The sequence below is a fragment of the Rhinoderma darwinii genome, chromosome 10 (genome assembly GCF_050947455.1).
Source record: "Rhinoderma darwinii isolate aRhiDar2 chromosome 10, aRhiDar2.hap1, whole genome shotgun sequence".
Lineage (NCBI taxonomy): Eukaryota > Metazoa > Chordata > Amphibia > Anura > Rhinodermatidae > Rhinoderma > Rhinoderma darwinii.
Window position 1 is genome coordinate 36,440,779 of NC_134696.1, and position 18,489 is coordinate 36,459,267.

The following is an 18,489-nucleotide window of genomic DNA, read 5'->3' on the forward strand; positions in this document are numbered from 1 at the left end:
GGACACATTATATTTTTATAATGATACCATTATTGGGTACCTGTAACTTAATAATTAACTTTTATTCATTTTTAAGGGAGGGAGAAGAAAACAGCAATTAAGCCTTTTTTTAGATTCATCGTACAGTATGAATAACATTTTAACTTTATTCTATGGGTGGTTACTTTTACGGCAATACCACATATATATTGCATCATTTTTCTATATTTTACTACATTTGCACATTTGCCACATTCCAGGGGCCATACGTTTTTCATTTTTACATTGATGTAGCTTCATGAGGGCTTTTTTTTGTGGGATGAGTTATATTCTTCAATGGTGCCATTTTGGGGCCCACATAACTCATTGATTAGCCTTTATTAAATATTTTAGAGAGGGTTAATATTCACAGTGCGGTTGAAATAAAAATTTTATATGTTGTATTATATGTTATATGTAGAGATGAGCGAACTTATGAAAAGTTCGGTTCGGCTGCTTCGCCGAATTTCACGAAAAAGTTCGATTCGGACCGAACTAGTTCTGACCAAACCTGTAATTTCCGTGCGCCGAGCATGGTACTGTCCAGGGTGCTGAAAGAGTAAATGGGCTGCACTAACTCTTTCAGCAACCTTGATAGTACCATGCTCGGCGCGAGGAAAATACAATTTTAATGTAATAAAAAATAAAAAAAAATACGTCATACTTACATTCCTCCTGTCCGGCCTCCAGCGATGACGTTTCATCCATGTCGCCGCTACAGCCAATCACAGGCTGCCGCGGCCTCTGCAGCCAATCGCAGGCTGCCGCGGCCGCTGCACCCAATCACAGGCTGCATCAGCCTCTGCAGCCAATCACAGGCTGCCGCGTCAGGAAAGAAGGTCGGACTGGAGGAAGAAGAGGGACTCGTCACCAAGACAACGACCGGGTACGTATGAAATGCTTTTTATTTTATTTTTAATCAGCAGCCTCTTTTCTCTATCAGTGATTGATAGAGACAAGTGGCTGCCAATTAGTATAATATTTTTGTAATGTTTTTTCTGCCCGCCCGGGTTCGGTCAAAACGTGTTCGGCCGAACCCGGTGAAGTTCGGATTCGCTGCGAACCGAACTTTTTGCGATGTTCGGACCGAAACCGGGTTCGGTTGTCCCGGTTCGCTTATCTCTAGTTATATGTATCGTTCTGTATCGTTTGCTAAATCCTGCTCCCGTCAGGACTGACAGGTTCAGTGAAAGTAGGTCCTGAGTATCTCTGACACGCAGGATCCACCTGTAATCTATCACATCTAAGTTCATAAGTTAGATGTGATAGATTACAGGTGGATCCTGCGTGTCAGAGACACGCAGGACCCGCTGACACTGAACCGATCAGTCCGCCTAACTGACGGATTCAGGTCATAGCAAAAGACAGAGCTGCTCTGTATAGCAGCTGTATCTCAAAAAGTTAAAATAATTTTTAGTAAAAACTATTTAGAAAGTTGCACCAATCAACTAAATTGCACATTTTATTAAGTCCGTTAAAAATTAACAAATAAAAATAGGGAATAGTTCAACATTAAACTGGCAGACACAAGAGCTTTGTGACACAGGAATGTAAACCATAGGTATACAGCTGGATGAATATAACACAGTATATTATTACAGATGACTCAATAGCTACCACTTTGGAAAGGAATATACTTGTGGATAGCTCACTGAGAACATAATACTACAACTCCATAGTTCAAGTCAAAAAGAATAAACATTTCTGTATTGCAAGGAACAGTAATAGAACATGGGGTGCAGGATAGGTTACAAGTCTATAACCACTAACATAACCAATAGCTAAAAAGATAAAAACATAATGAGATGGAAAATCTCCTAAGCTTAGTGTCAACAGTGTCACTGATCGCCTCGACGCACGTTTCTCATAAGTTTTCCTCAGGAGGCGGTAAGTCATTATATTCCACCTCACGATGTTTGTATATGTTTAGCTATTGGTTATGTTAGTGGTTATAGACTTGTAACCTATCCTGCACCCCATGTTCTATTACTGTTCCTTGCAATACAGAAATGTTTATTCTTTTTGACTTGGACTATGGAGTTGTAGTATTATGTTCTCAGTGAGATATCCACAAGTATATTCCTTTCCAAAGTGGTAGCTATTGAGTCATCTGCACCAATATACTTTGTTATAATCATCCTGCTGTATACCTATGGTTTTCATTCCTGTGTGTTACAAAGCTCTTGTGTCTACTGGTTTAATGTTGATCTATTCCTTATCTTTATTTGTTCATTTTTAAGGGACTTAATAAAATTTGAAATTTAACCTATTTATGTCCCTATTATTGTTTGTGCTTGCATGACTCCTGATTGGGGTGGCAACCATGTTCCATAGTTTTTGGGACCATATATAAGATTACCAATCAACCAAAGATGTATTTAAAAAAATGTGATTTAAAGATTTACATAGCCTTTAAATAGAAAAGCTATATTTTATTGTTTTTATGCTTAAAACATGTTATTCAATGTGACTTAACTGTGCGATCTTCTTAAGGCTATAACATTTTGACATAGGTCAATGTACCTGTATGAAGCTTTTTTTTTGTGGGATGAGTTATACTTTTTTTTAGGAACCATGTTTTGGTACATAGATATTGTTTAATTTATATAATTTTTGTTTTCATTTTGGGAAAAATGCAGATTTTTTTTATTTATTTATTATTAACTAAACTGATCATCATAAATTAATATAAAATACATTGTACCAATAGTTACAGTTGGAAATATACCAAATATTTTTATATCCTTTTGTTTCTTGGGACCTATTTATAAAAACATTTATTTATTGCAAAAAATATGCTTGTGTTTTTTTTTTTTTTTTTAATTTTTTTTTTATCCAAAAGATTTTTTACTCTAATGTCCTTCAATTGAACCAGGGCAGTCTTCCCATAACTGATACGGATCTCTCTGATGTCCACTGCTAGACGGCTGTTTGTACTACAGAAGTTGTCCTGCTCTTGATCTGCGGGATAGTGGCAGGGTCTGCATGATCATCATGATGGGTATGTTTACAATGATACCACTACTGCCTAAAGTATTTCAGAAGGAATAACTAGTTTATTTAACGCTAGCAATCTAATAATAATCTTTATTTATATAGCGCCAACATATTGCGCAGCACTTTACAATTTAGAGGGAAAATGAAATAGACAATATCAGACATTACATGGTGACAAAGTTAATTTACAATTCAAACAGGAGGAGTGAGGACCCTGCTCGCAAGAGCTTACAATCTATGAGGAAATAAGGGAGACACAAAGTGTAACAGTCTCTGTTCTGTACAATAGCCCAGCCATTTTTTTTTTATACACATGGGGTGTTAACATAAAGCTGCATGAGCCGGTCACCAGCCAGTATCATGTATGACGGACATGAAGTGAAGGAGTGTGAGGGAATCTTATTCTGATGACTAATTTAAAAGAGGGACCATGGAAAGGAATCCGATTAGGGAATGTTATAGGCCTATCTAAATAGATGTGTTTTCAGGCACATTTAAAACTGTGGATGTTGGGAATTAATCTGGCTACATAGTTATATAACCTTTCACAAAGGAACAGTGGGCATCTATTTTAGGAAAAACTGACACACTAGTGCAGCACCTGAGGGGCCGGTACATGACACAGTACTCCTTGGGCCTTGCACTAGGCACAAAATAATATATTAGTTGTATTTCTTTGATTTGGTAGCAACCTTCTAACTTAACATGGCTGTGACTATAAAACAAAGGCTAAAGGCATTTTAGAAACACCCCTATATTTAATCAGAGGAAATAATAAGACTGTGAGAATCTGGTCAATACTCTGAATTTTTGCAATATTGCATTAGTCAGAACATAACTAGGCATTCCTTCATTCGGGGCATTCATTCAGTTGACTGCCCTATCCATGTATTTAAATATCCGGGAGAAGGCAAATTAGCATGTTAGCACCCTCCGTGGCACCCAGCATACGGAGCACACGCCACAGTAGCCAACTGCCCCTAGCTATGCCCCTGGCATAGTTTATAGACTGGGGACAGTTCAGAAAGTGATAGGAAATAATTGCTTCTATCATTATATGCAGTAGTCTTCTGAAAGGAGAAGCAAGCATCATGGATTTACCTGTCCATGGACCTGAATGTTTGGATCTCATCCAAGTTGATAGCCAAACTTGTTAGCCTCTATTTGACCGTGCTTGTAAGTTGGCAAAGTCTTATTCATCATCATCATCATCATCATCATCAATCATCATCATCATTATAACACTCACATCACCACAATCATGTTAGAGAGGAATAGAACATAGAAAACCGGTTCAGGTATGTCCATTTACTAATTAGGGTATGTTCACCCGATGAGAGGCATTTACGTGTGAAAAGACAGACTGTTAACAGCTGCCTCGTTTTACACATAAATGCTCCTCCTCGCATTTTGCGAGCCGTCTGAGACGCTCGTAAATCTTGAGCTGTGCTTCATTGAGTTCAATGAAGAACAGCTCAAATTACGTGGCAAAGAAGTGCCCTGCACTTCTTTGCCGAGGCAGTCCATTTACGTGTCGTCGTTTGACAGCTGTCAAACGACGACGCGTAAATTACAGGCCGTCTGCACAATACGTCGGCAAACCCATTCAAATGAATGGGCAGATGTTTGCCGACGTATTGTAGCCCTATTTTCAGGCGTAAAACGAGGCATAATACGCCTCGTTTACGCCTGAAAATAGGTCGTGTGAACCCAGCCTAACACTAAGTTCATGTAGAATCATACAGTACATTAGCCACATTAGAACAGTTGACAACATTTGGTAATTATGTCTGTTTTTTTACTTATTAAGATAGTGGCATTTTTTGTGGCAGACATTTTTGAAGACGTAACAACAGGAAGTGCAGCCATATTATATTATGTTCTCAATAACTGCTGGCAAATTATCAATTTGTTATACATAGAACTTACTCATAATAGGTCATCAGTTTCTGAGAAGATAACGTAAATGTGACAACCAATATGGCTGCATTTCCTGTTGACACGTATGCAAAATTATCTGCCCTAGGTGAATAGAAGAATTTCAATATTATGGTAAGTAAAATAAACATAACATTTTGGCTATTGCTCAAACTACTGATTTAATAATATTGGGACATTTTCTTTGTGAGCATTTATCCACTTTCCATAGGAAATCCCACCATGTACTAAATAAAATTACAACAATATCAGAAGAAAATAAGGGGAATCCCACAGCACCAGCGCTGGGTGAGTTAACCTACTTGGCTTGGCGTACAGACTTATTACATAGTATCTCCTCAAAGGCCAAACACACAAAGATTAACCACTTCTATTTTTAACTGAAGCCTTTTGCTCTTTTGCTACAAGTTATTGATTTGAAATATATATTAAAATGTAAAATGAATGAAAAATAAAGTTTGAATGAATTTTATAATTTCACACCAAAAAATTGCAAGTTCAGGAATAAAAGGCTGTGTAATATTGCAAAGTGTTCATGATTCTCTGACAATTATCTGACAATTTCTTGGATTATTATTGTTTTGTTTTTTTGCTGTGATATTTCTACATCTAATAGTGGTTGACTGAACTTTAAGTAAGGGGCAGGAGGCTCCAAATAACTTAAATTTAAGGGCAGTATATTACAGAGACAGGTCTAATCTAGCAATAGTCCAAATGGCACAATAAAAATATTGTGCCATTTGGCTAATAAAGCCTACCAAAAAATATAGTTTATAGTTATTAGTCTGCTGAGTTCATGGGTAGAGCGCTTGATCTCCCTCCCTCCACCTCCCTCTACCCCTCATAACTCTTATTTATTACATGATGAAAGGGTATTATAATATTCAAATTGAGTCAGAATTCTCACACCCATGACGTGTGCCGCATTTATAAAGTGTTTAAGACACTTTTTGTGACTCACTTGGTCAAGGGGGCATGGCTTAGTAAAAAAGAGGCCATGGCTTAATGGCTGTGTTAACCTTTGAGGGGCATTTTTTTTTAGATATAGCTGTTCTGTATTCTGCATACAGAGCAGCTGTATGTAGTGCTAAATCCTGTACCCATCAGGCATGCGGGACAGATGGCTTCAGTAGCAGCGGGTCCTGCGTGTCTCTGACACACAGGATCCACCTGCTATCCATCCCATCTAAGTTCATTACCTAGATTTAAACTATTAGTGGTGGATACTGCATGTCAGAGACAGGCAGGACCCGCTGTCACTGAAGCCCTCAGGTCTGCCGGACTGACGGATTCAGGTCAAAACGAAAGATACAGCTGCTGTGTATAAAGAATTCAAATCAGCTGTATCTCAAAAAGGAAAACAAATTTTTAATAAAGGCTAATTATATAGTATCACCAAACACACTGACTGACCTGTTTATTAAAAAAAAAAAAAAAATGCCCCTCAAAAGGTGTATGTAGCCTTTAAGATGCACCCAATTTTTGGTGCAAAAAAAGTGATCCAAAGTAATACAACCAATAGGTGGTATAAAATTAGACAGTATTATCTAAAGATGTACTAAATTTATCAACCAGCGTGAGCCGCTGTGATAAATTTGGTGCAGCTAGTATAATTCGAAGCTTTCTAATTTTAAGACAACATTAGTAAATCTACCCCATTATGAACCTAATCTGCTTGCGGATGTAACAGTTAGTAACAGGAGGTAGTGCTTTTACCCAGTCAGTCTTCTAAAGTCACAATGCCTAACATGATGAATATGAGTAAAAATCCTAAATTCTATAATTTTCCAATGTTCTTACAGACAAAAACATTTTCATCAGATCAAAAAAACTCTTTATGGAAACCATTGACAAATAATGCAATGTGGAAAACAGTAGGGACCGGTGTTTTCATTAGTCAATGAAATATTGATTGGATCATTTAACTATTATTTAATTAATTCACGACCATAAAAGTCTTTTCATCTCTCATCTTTTTGCCTACAAATCCCAATAAACCAGAATAAAAAATAAAATAAAAAAATGTTCATTGCTAAATCGCTCTTACAAGGCCTTACATGATTGGAGGGGGAGGAAAGGCAGCAGGATAAGTGATAGTGCAGTGTAGCTAATCTTAGGGGAGGATCGTGGGGCTGTGAATTTCTTATACTTTGTAGCAGTGGACCTGGAATGATACTGGTAATACCAATATGGTGTACGCTAGTCTCGGAGCCTCCATTTTTTTTTTGTATCCCACAGTAATCCAGCATTATTCTAGATCCGAGCAAACTAAATTTCCTGAAGTTTTAAGTAGTACTCATAGGAAGTCGTACTACTTCTTAACATGGGGTCCAGGATTTGTCAAAACACTGACTATATCAAGTTAACAGGCTAACATTAGAAATAATGCAATATATCTGAATTAGTCTTGTCTCAACAGGTGGGTCAAAAATCGGTCTCACATTTTTCCTCAGCCTCTTTCTTATTTCATATTGGACATGGTCTTCAAGGAGGCCTTGAAAAAGAGCAATATGAAGTTGTCACCTCAAAGAACTCCCTGATATTTCCATTATCAAATGCCATTGGTTCCTATATTTTATGAACAAAATACAATATGAATACAACACGCACTTTCTCTATGTTATATTTTCTATCTTATTGTCAAGGAAGTAGGGTTTTCCAAAGCAGAGAACCCCTTTAAATTATAAAATGAAAAAATTATTGGGCTACTTCCACAATGACTGCTTAAGACCATTGCCCTTTCTACATGCCAACTCTAAAATGACTTAAATGATCTACTATCTTTTTTCTTCACTGTTTGAGGCCAAGGCAAGAGAAGTTACTAATTTGGCTTGGTGAAATGACACCTCTGATTTGTCTCTGTATTCAATAATTCTCAGGAATTTACATATTCTAGCTTTAAAATGCAATATAAATTCTTAACTTCTGTAGAATTAATTCCCAAGAGGGTGCAAATCATAATGTTGGTTAATTAGAGTTGTTGAGGTTAATTCTGCTGTAATCACCATTGAGGTCGTATTGATGGTTGCTTGTACGCTGCTTTTGTCAATGACCCTTAAACATTTTATTTTCTTTTATTTAACTTTCACTCCTAAAAGGCTATATACACCTTTGATAATATTTCTAAGAAATAAAAATAAAACAGTGTATCAGTGTAATTGGTGCAACCATTTACTTACTTTTTTTTATTAAAAATGATTTTTACTTTTTCAGATACAGCTGCTTTGTATCCTGTATACAGAGCAGCTGTATCTTGCGCTGAGACCTGAATCCGTGAGGTCAGCGGCACTGACGGGTTCAGTGTAAATGGGTCCTGCATATCTCTGACACGTTGGATCCACATGGTATCGATCAAATCTAAGTTATGAACTTAGATGTGATCGATAACAGCTCGATCCTGCCTGTCAGAGACACACAGGACCCGCTGTCACTGAACACGTCAGTCCTGCTGTCCTGATGGATATAGGTTTCAGCACACAATACAGCTGCTGTATATCCATGATACAAAGTAGCTGCATCTAAAAAAGTAAAAATATTTTTTAATAAAAAGTAATTAGAAAGTTGCACAAATTACACTGATACACTGTTTTATTTTTAAATAAAATAGTTTTCAAAGTTTTACATAGCCTTTAATAAAAATTAACAATACAAATCACATAATGCTCCAACTGTGTATTTAACAGTTTAATGTATTAGATAAAATTTATAAATACAGTAATAGTATTTTTCACTAAGAGATAAGCTATAAAATATAGCAGGAAGAATATTACTGCAATATCTAATTTTTTAAAAGTGGTTGTCCCAACTGGAGCTATTCACCGTGGGTCCTGTTGCAGGAATATGTTATATTACACGGTGCCTATTTGAATGAATGGACAACCATGTGACTGTAGAAAGGTCACTCTTTACATTGGCTGTCCACTCTAGATTATACAGAGGGGTCATCCATATTCCCGATGGCCAGGCAACCCCTTTAATTAGTTGAAATGTTTGAAATGTGATAAAAATGGAATAAATCACTATAAGATGCAGATGTGTATAGCAGTAAAATGTAGTGGACATTGCTGCAAATTAAAGGACAGCAGAGGTCATTACGTAATTAATTGTGATGTACAGTATGAACAGTTTGATTCAGTTCTAGATTCAGTCTATTGACTTACAGTGGAGTAAAGTATATTCAAATAGTGGCTCATAAATCCGGAGAGAGTTGAAGTCCTCGTTTTAATGCATTTGCACTTGTTTGTCGGTAATGGACTGGCCTCAAGTGTTTACCCATTATTGTACAGTATGCAATTTCCTATTTTTTAACAAATCCTTTCTTGTGTTTTCTTAATATAACCCTCTCCACTGGGCTATTTTATATATAGCTGCATGTACACCACACATGTACTAAGTCATTTATCTCCATTGACATTCCTTTTGTAATAAAAGTCCTTTACAATGGACTGCAATAGACTATGAACTACAGTGCTGTAAAAAAGTATTTGCACTTTTTCCATGTGTCCACTACTATTGATTATTTGAATGGTGGCTGATCTGTTAAGAATCCATTTAGATATGATGTGAAAAAGTAACTTCACCATTAAACTACAAAGTGTATTACAGTTATGAAGAGCTATATGCTATTTTTAACCTTTCCACAGGATAGGTAATAAATGCTAAATCTTTCGGGTCCATTCAAATGAAGGGGGTCCTACTTAAATAGCAGTTATCACTTATTCGGTGGACAGGTAAAAATTGCTGCTAGCTCTTCATAACCAAAATATCCTTTTAACAAATACATACAGTTCATTCGGAAAGTCTTCAGACCCTATCACTTTTTCACATTTTGCTATGTTGAGGCCTTGTGCTAAAAGAACAAAAAAAAAAACAAGTTTTTCCCCATCATTCTGCACTCAATTTCTCATAATGACAAAGTGAAAACCGAATTTTTTATTTTTTATTAAAAATGAAAAACTTTTGCACGGACATAATTATTCAGACCCTTTGCTATGACTCATGAAATTTAACTCTGGGGGTCTCCCATTTTTCTAAATCATCTTTCAAATGTTTCTACACCTTGATTGGAGTTCACCTGTGGTAAATTAATTTGATTGGACAGGAATTGGAAAAATACACCCCTGTCTTTGTACGGTCTCACAGCTGACAATGCATATCAGAGCAAAAACCAAGCTATAAGGAGGAAAGGACTGCCTGTAGAGGTAAGAGACAAGATTGTGTGGAGGCACAGATCTAGAGAAGGGTACACAAAAATTGTGCTGCACCGAAAGTACCCAAGAGTACAGTGGCCTCCATAATTCTTAAATAGAAGAAGTTTGGAACAACCAGGGCTCTTCCTAGAGCTGGCCGCCCCACCAAACTAAGTAATCGGGGGAGAAGGGCCTTGGTAAGAGAGGTGACCAAGAACCCAATGGTCGCTCTGGCTTAGGTCCAAAGATTCTGTGTGCAATTAGGAGAAACTTCCAGAAGGTCAACCATCACTGCAGCACGCCACCAATCTGGGCTTTATGGCAGAGTGGCCAGAAAAAAACATCTCCTTAGTAAAAGACACATTAATGCCCACCTGGACTTTGCAAAAAGCACCTAAAGGACTCTCAGACTGTGAGTAACAAGAATTTGTGGTCTGATGAAACCAAGATTTAACTTTTTGGCCTCTATTCTAAGCATCATGTCTGGAGGAAACCAGGCACTGCTCATCACCTGCCCAATACCATCCCTTCAGTGAAGCATGGTGGTGGAAGCATAATGCTGTGGGGGTGTTTTTCAGTGTCTAGAACGGGGCATCGGGTCAGCGTTGAGGGAAAGATGAATGTAGCAAAGTACAGAGATATTCTTAATGATAAGTTGGTCCAGAGTGCTCTGGACCTCACACTGGGCAAAAGGTTCACCTTCCAACAAGACAATGACCCTAAGCACACAGCCAAGAAAACACTGTGAATGTTCTAGAGTGGCCCATCGAGAGCCCTGACTTGAACCCACTCGAACATCTCTGGAGAGACCTGAAAATGGCTGTCCACCAACGGTGCCCATTCAGCCTGACAGAGCTTGAGAGGATCTGCCGAGAAGAATGGCAGAAAATCCCCGAATCCAGGTGTGCAAACCTTATGGTATCATAACCAAGAAGACGGGAGGCTGTTATCACTGCCAAAGGTGCTTCAACTACGTACTGAGTTAATGGTCTGAATACTTATGTCAATGCAATATTTTAGTTTTTCCTTTTCAATAAATTAACAAAGAAACTAACATTCTGTTTTCACTTTGTCATTATGGGGTATTGAGTGCAGAATGATGGGGAAAATACTTGAGTTTTTCATTTGTTTAGAACATGGCCTCAACATAACAAAATGTGAAACAACTGAAGGGGTCTGAAGACATTCAGACTGCATTGTACATCACCTTAAAGGTGTATTCTAATATCTTGTTATCTGTAAAAAATTAAAGAAAGAAGAGCCTCATGGTGCAGAAATCATGACACAAGAGATTTTGGACAAAAGTGCAAGTACTGCCCTCACCTGAGATAGTTGTGCGATATCCAGGCACAAATCTGTTTATGCGTAGAGAAGAGATGAAGTTGCTGCTGCTTCCTAGCCGATGGGACAATTGGACTCCACCGCGACTTTTCAATATTCAAACAAGAAAAGATGGAAGCTAGATAGCGCTACTTCATAAAGATAAGAGGTAATCAAGCTTGTTATTAGTAATAATTCAGCTTTCAACACCGGACAGGTGTCTTCATCAGACCATACACATAAAAAACTAAATACAGTGTGGTTTATGAGCACAAAAAAACGCCAAATAGACATAAAGACGTCATGAGTGGCAGTTACACAAGCCACTTAAAAGAGCGTAGAACAAAAGCATTTTAAAAAGGGGCGTATAAGTGATGATTTATTATGTCCGAATCAGCACCATCACACCAGACAGTTCCTTGTAGCCGGCGCAGCAGTGCATTAACCATTCCCTTCCACATACCTCTCATTTCTTTAGTTTCTTACTATACACATATATATGCATATTTTTTTAATAATTCCACTGACGTAAATATTGTTTTACCTTAGAGTACGCCTATATAACATATATTTGTGTTTAAATCATCACTTATATGCCCCTTTTTAAAATGCTTTTATTCTACACTCTTTTAAGTGGCTAGTGTAACTGCCACTCATGACGTCATTATGTCTATTTGGCTTTTTTTGTGCTCATAAACCACACTGTGTTTAGTTTTTTATGTATATGGTCTGATGAAGACGCCTGTCCGGTGTTGAAACGCGTCACCTTATTAAAAGCTGAATTATAACTAATAACAAGCTTGATGACCTCTTATCCTCATGAAGTAGCGCTATCTACCTTCCATTTTTTTCTTGTTTTAATATTATTCCAATCTCTGACTTTTTTTGATTATCCACAGGATATGGCATAAATGTCCGATAGATGCAGGTCCAACTTATGGGACCCACACATATCTCTAGAATGAAACCACCCGACCCCGTCCTACCCTCTCTAATTGTCGCTGGGCTCCAGTCACTGAGTTGCGAGGTGGCCAGGAGTACGGAAACAGCGGAGCTTGCAGGGCTATGCTATATATTTATAATATTTCTACATATTAAACTAAGCCTATTGGCAGGCAGATGAATTGTGATATGTATATGCAATTATAGAATGATATTTGGCAGAGATAAACTGCATGTACAGTAAGTGGATATGTAGAGATATAACACATTGTAGGTGACTTAAATATAGGATACGTACCTCAAGGTAAACCACCCAGGGCATCACCAATGTTGCCACCAACAAATCGGCTACCGCCAAGCTGACAATTAGGTAATTGGTGGTGGTTTGTAGAGCCTTTTCTCTGGACACTGCCATGCACACCAAAACATTGCCAAAGACGATGACAAATATGAGGAGTGTAAGCAGCATGGCATAGTAATTGTAGTGAGTCTTCTGATCAATGGCTGTTCCATTAGTGCCATTATTATATTCATCATTGTACATGGACAGATTCCTTAGATCCATGAAGGTGAGAAGATCCCTCTCCAAAGTAGCCCTGTGGAATAGAAGAAATGGACAAGTGAGCTTTAGACATAACAAGTTTTCTTTTGCCGTTTCACATTTTACACATATGTAGCATAATGGAAATTAAAGATATATTCAATGTCCAAAGTGTCCAAATGTATTCCGTATTCCCCTCGCCCAAATGGGAAAAATACCTTAATCTGACTTTTTCTGTCACACAATGGAAATCTGTATTTTGCTGTTATATACAAGGTCTTTTCCGATGCACTTCATTTTAAGAAGCAGTCTTTAAGACCAGCTTAAGATGGTACTATAACCCTTCTAGATTACATTTGATGTTCCCTACAGCCTCACCTCCAGGTACTCTACTACACATCCTATGGGATTGCCCAAAGATTCACCCATTGATTGTAGCCGCTCACAATGTAATTCAAACAGTTACCAAACAGACCTTCCCCTTGAAACCAGAGTTGGCTTTACTGTTTATTGATTTAGATATATATCCGGGTCCCTTTATAACTATTGTCGCACATATCCTTATGGCCACTAAATTAGTATTAACGAGATACTGGAAACCTGCAATCCTGCAATCCAGCCCCACATCCAAGAAGTTATAGCTCTTGTCAACAATACTTGTATGTATGAAAAATGTATTGCACAACAACAATTATACTATCACAAATTCCTAAATAATAGGAGTTGCTGGACTCAAAGCTCTTACTTTAAGGAATGACGCACTGAACCCTGTGTCGTCCTTACGAATGTACACATCTTATATCCTGATACAGAGGATCGCCTCTTTAAAGTTTATTATATCTTTCTTTGTTTCACATATTTGCTAATACCGTATGTAGATCTGATATGTATGTTTCGCTGGAATATCTGAACCAGTATTATTGTCAATGCTTCACATGTTCATACTGTAAGCACACTTCCTATGTACTTACTATTGTCATTTGTCTGACTGTTATACCTGTTTTGAATAGTTTTCTATGATTGTTGTCTAAGAAAATTATTTTAATCCAAATCTATTGATTTAGAAAAACAAGTATTCTGCATTGCTTGAACATTGTTGCTTTCCTAAAAGAACAATGTTTAAATAGATCTTGACACAAATATGTACTACCATTACCATGTTTTACACGAGCTGAGGTATGTAGGCATTGGGGGCAAAAAAGATGGGTGGTACAGGCAGTTGTGAACTCTAATCTGAATAGGATTTTGGTGCATTAGCCATCGTAATATTACAAATTTTGAGCTAAGTAATTTGACAGCATTCTAGTCACAAAATTGCTCCTTTGAATTAAATAATTGTGAGACTGTAGCGTACAAGCACCACTGGATACAGGATACTTGACTACGGGTGATGCAAAATGCGCAAAAATACAGATAGCATTGAGAGGACACAAAGCACATTATAGAGAAGTGCACACCCAAAAATAATGAAAATCCAGTACACACGGGTCAACTATGTATACATATTATAGTTGCTTATGCAACGTGTATACATAGCTGAACCGTGTGTATTGTTCACACCTTATTATGCGTGATTCCTGCAGTGTGTCCTGTAATATATTGCATTGACCTGTTTTTTTTGTCTTGTTTTAGATGTTTTTAACCCTTTTTTGTATTGAATAAAATGTAGATTTTCATTATTTTTGGGTGTGCGCTTCTCTATAAAAGTGTGCGCTTCTCTATATTGTGCTCTTTTGTCCTCTCAATGATATTTAGATGAAATAATACTCAGTGTAATTGGTTCTAAACTGGAGTTTCTCTAAAATATGTCATTAAATCTAATAACTCAAAACAAAATAGTTTTAGAAAGAGACTTCAAAAATGTATTCCACATATGGATTCTGTAGAAATCAAAAATGTCCTTGTGGGCCTGAGGCACAGTGTATTATACCATTACATTATTTTATTTTTCTATTATCAACAATCTAACTATAAACCTGCATGAAGATGTAATGTGCATTATACATTTCAGTATGTGTTTACAATTCTTCTTTAGTATACGCTGTCTTTATATTAAATTCCTGAATGTAACATGATAATACAATCAGTGTACATTCTAGTTTCCTCGAATTGTTTAACCAAACAGCACAGAGAAAATACTCCAAGTTCACAGGTCCCTTTTATACTTGAATTTCTGCTGTTGATTAACAATGGTTATAGAGGCATCTGACATAGACTCTAGCATTTCATAGCATTCCATTTTTTTTTCTTGCTATTTTCTCATATTTTTAAGTTCATTCTCATACGCTGCAAGGTAGAAAACACAAAATTAACAAGCAGGATAGTTGGATGTCCTGCTGATGTGGATACATAGGCCAAGCAAGCTGATTGATTCTAAAGAATTACTAAATATGCAGCTAGTCCGTTGGACTCATCAGGATAACCCCCAACTATATACCCTATAAGGCCCAGCCAATGAGGCAGAATTGCTCTGTATGGGTATGTTCACACGTAGCGTAAATACTGACGATTTACCACAACAGATTTTATTGCGGAAAATCTGTTGTGTATTACATAAATAGTTATTTAAAAAAAAAAATGTAAAATTAATAAAAGGTTTATAGTTACCACACGAGCGATGTCATAGTGACGCTTTCTCCTGTTCTCCGTCCAGGCTGACATCCTGGGATGACGTCTCATCGCAGCGTCATCCCAGAAGGCCGGACTGTATGGATAACAGAGGGACGCAAAGCCATGACAACTGAGATCGGGGTTAGTATAAGATTTTATTTTTCAACCACTGTTTTCTGCAGTGGACATTCCGCCCAAAAAACGGCATCACAATTTGGTGCGGTTTCTTGGGTGAAATTCCCTGCAGGTTCCAGGACGGATACGCAGTGTACTTTTATGTAGCATATCCTCCCTGTGTGAACAAGGTCTATGAGCAGCTCCAACTCAGAAATAACTTATATACTCTTGAAATATAATTTAAAAATATGTTAAGCTTGTTTCACAGAATGCAAATCACTGTATGGTACAATTTAATATAACACATAAAGTATATAGAATTGGAGGAAGGAAGACAGCTCAGTATGTCTGCAATGTCAACAACTGGATATTTATTTACATGATTTTTGTAGTTGTTCTAAATGTCAATATTAGGCTTTGTTCACATTTGCTTTGGGACTCCGTTCATGGGTTACGTTGGAGCTTTCCGTAGGTTTCCGTTTGTCACCATTGTTTAAGGGTACAGTCGTTTTGATGGAATGAATTTCGCAGTCGACTACGTTATTGATTCCGTCAAAACGAGGGAACCCTTAACCCCTTAAGGACATGGCCAATATTGGACTTGAGGACAAAACAATTTTTTTATATTTCCCTCTTTGTATCCCGACGCTCATAACTTTATTGATCTTTTTACGACGCATTTGTATGAGACTTTGTTTATTGTGGGACGAGTTGTGCTTTATGTAGGTACCATTTTCTGGTACAATTACATTATCGTTTAATTTATATAAATTTTTATTTTGGCGAAAATACAGAAAAAAAGCAGTTCCACTGCAGTTTTAATTTTTTTACACCATACACCAACCATAAATAATGTTATACATTTGTTGTACAGGTTGTTACGGTTGTGGCGATACCAAATATGTCTATATTATTTCATGTTTTTGTAAAACTGTGTATTTTTATTTTTTTATTAAACATTAATTTTTATTTAAATTAATGTAACTTTTTTTTTAATCCCATAGAGGGATTTTTCATTTTTATTTTTTAACTGTAATGTACTGGCATATATCTATATGCCAGTACATTAGCCTGTGTACTGATTGTGCACAGGCAGTTGCTAGGGCATACCTCAGTATGCCCTAACAGGAAATATGGTCAGACAAGTTATGGACTTTGATCGCGTCACAGGGATTTCCTGTGAAGCGATCAAAGGGCAGTCCTCCTTTCTCTTATTTACTTTGAATGCCGCGATCAGCTTTGATCGCGGCATTCAAGGGGTTAACGGCAGAGAGAAGAGGTCTCCCTTTTCCCATACCAAAGCATGCCCTGTTATGTTCTCTGTCACAAGGGGATTCTACTCATGGTGTAGCCACCTGGGGCTTCCTGCAGCAAAGTCCACATCCCTGTACAGGGATTAAAGGGTGAAGACCAGGTCTTGCCTTAGACTCCACTGCCCGGATTAGTCCCAAGTCAAAGCCCTTGGTGACTTGGTGACAAGGTGGGTTCAAACCGTCCTCTTCTGGCCTTGTGACAGACAATACCACGGGCTCAGCGACAGTAGGTACTATAAGATTAGCAAATCTTTCGGAATTTCCTTAACCATTGATTCCAAAATCAAAATCACTCTGACTCTCTGTGAATGTTATTCTACCATCTCTTACTACAAAGATGCAAGTTTTAATGATGACTATATATCTAGTGTTAATCAAAGGTTCACTTTAAAGAGGATCTGTCACTAGTTTAGTAATGCCCAATCTCCTAGCTAATCTAATAGGTGCTGTCACACTGATAATGCTAGTGAAAATTGTGTCTCAAAACAGATATTATTTTAAAAGTTATGAGGTTTTTTTCTAAATATGCAAATTAGGCTATACTAGACATGTGGGTGTCAGCACCAGTGATTCTCCTGAGGTGGAGCTACCTCACAGCCTCTGACCTGTCCTATCAGCATGAAGCTGCTTCACACAGTGTGAGAGACTGAGGCTGGAGGGAAGGGGGATCTCTTCAAATAGCCATATCTCGGGCGGTGGACCACCTAGAACAGTGGTTCTGGTGACATATGAAAGATGAGATTCTAATCTTTCATGTGGCTTCAGGAGTGTCCTAGTTGTAAAACAACCGGAGATATTACTAGTTAAAGACACAGTCGGGAATGGAAGATGTATAATATATAATCACGCTGTGTTGCTGGACTGGGAAGAGGAGAACTCTATGACGTTGATTGGACAGCGTCATGCAGAAAACATTACACCGCCCAGAGTGAAAAGAAAGAGTCACCTCCTATTTGGCAAGTATAGCCACATTAGCATATTTAGAAAAATGCTCTTAACTTTGCAAATAATAAACGTTTTTTTTTTCTTTTAAATGTCACTGTAGTTATTAGCGTCATAGCGCCTATTAGATTAGTTAGGAGATAGGGCATTAATAAACTAGTGACAGATTCTTTTTGAAACTATAACATGGCAAAAACAGACAGGTTACATATTTAATTAACTGTGCCTACACAGAAGGAGCTATACCAGGACGTTATCGATAGGCAAGTCATTCAATCTGTTGTTTGAATGTAAAAGGCAATATCCAATTACTACAATGACATTTCTCATAGTTTGTCAGCTGCTTCCCTAATCAATGTCCCCATAGAAAGATCCCTATCATCACTCGATGCATTGAGTTTCAGATAAAGTATATCTCATGTAAAGTGTTCATAGGTGATCGAGTGCTCTTTAAATACTCACAATGACATTGTTTCCACCAAGATACACATTATTAGATTTTATATGAAGAGGGAGAGATGCATACAATCAATTGAGCTTAACCGATTTCATTATGTGGGGG

General features: G+C 37.4%; 1 protein-coding gene across 3 annotated transcripts in view; it reads right to left on the bottom strand.

Annotated features, from left to right (window-relative positions):
• The window catches only part of DRD2 (dopamine receptor D2), a 192,973-nt gene that overhangs the window by 60,518 nt on the left and 113,966 nt on the right, over nucleotides 1–18,489 (bottom strand). For all 3 annotated transcript variants that reach the window (XM_075839736.1, XM_075839735.1, XM_075839737.1), the window contains one exon: nucleotides 12,703–13,000. In XM_075839736.1, coding sequence (XP_075695851.1) covers nucleotides 12,703–12,969 — 267 coding nt within the window. In that variant the 5' untranslated portion in view covers nucleotides 12,970–13,000. The remainder of the gene's footprint in view (nucleotides 1–12,702; nucleotides 13,001–18,489) is intronic.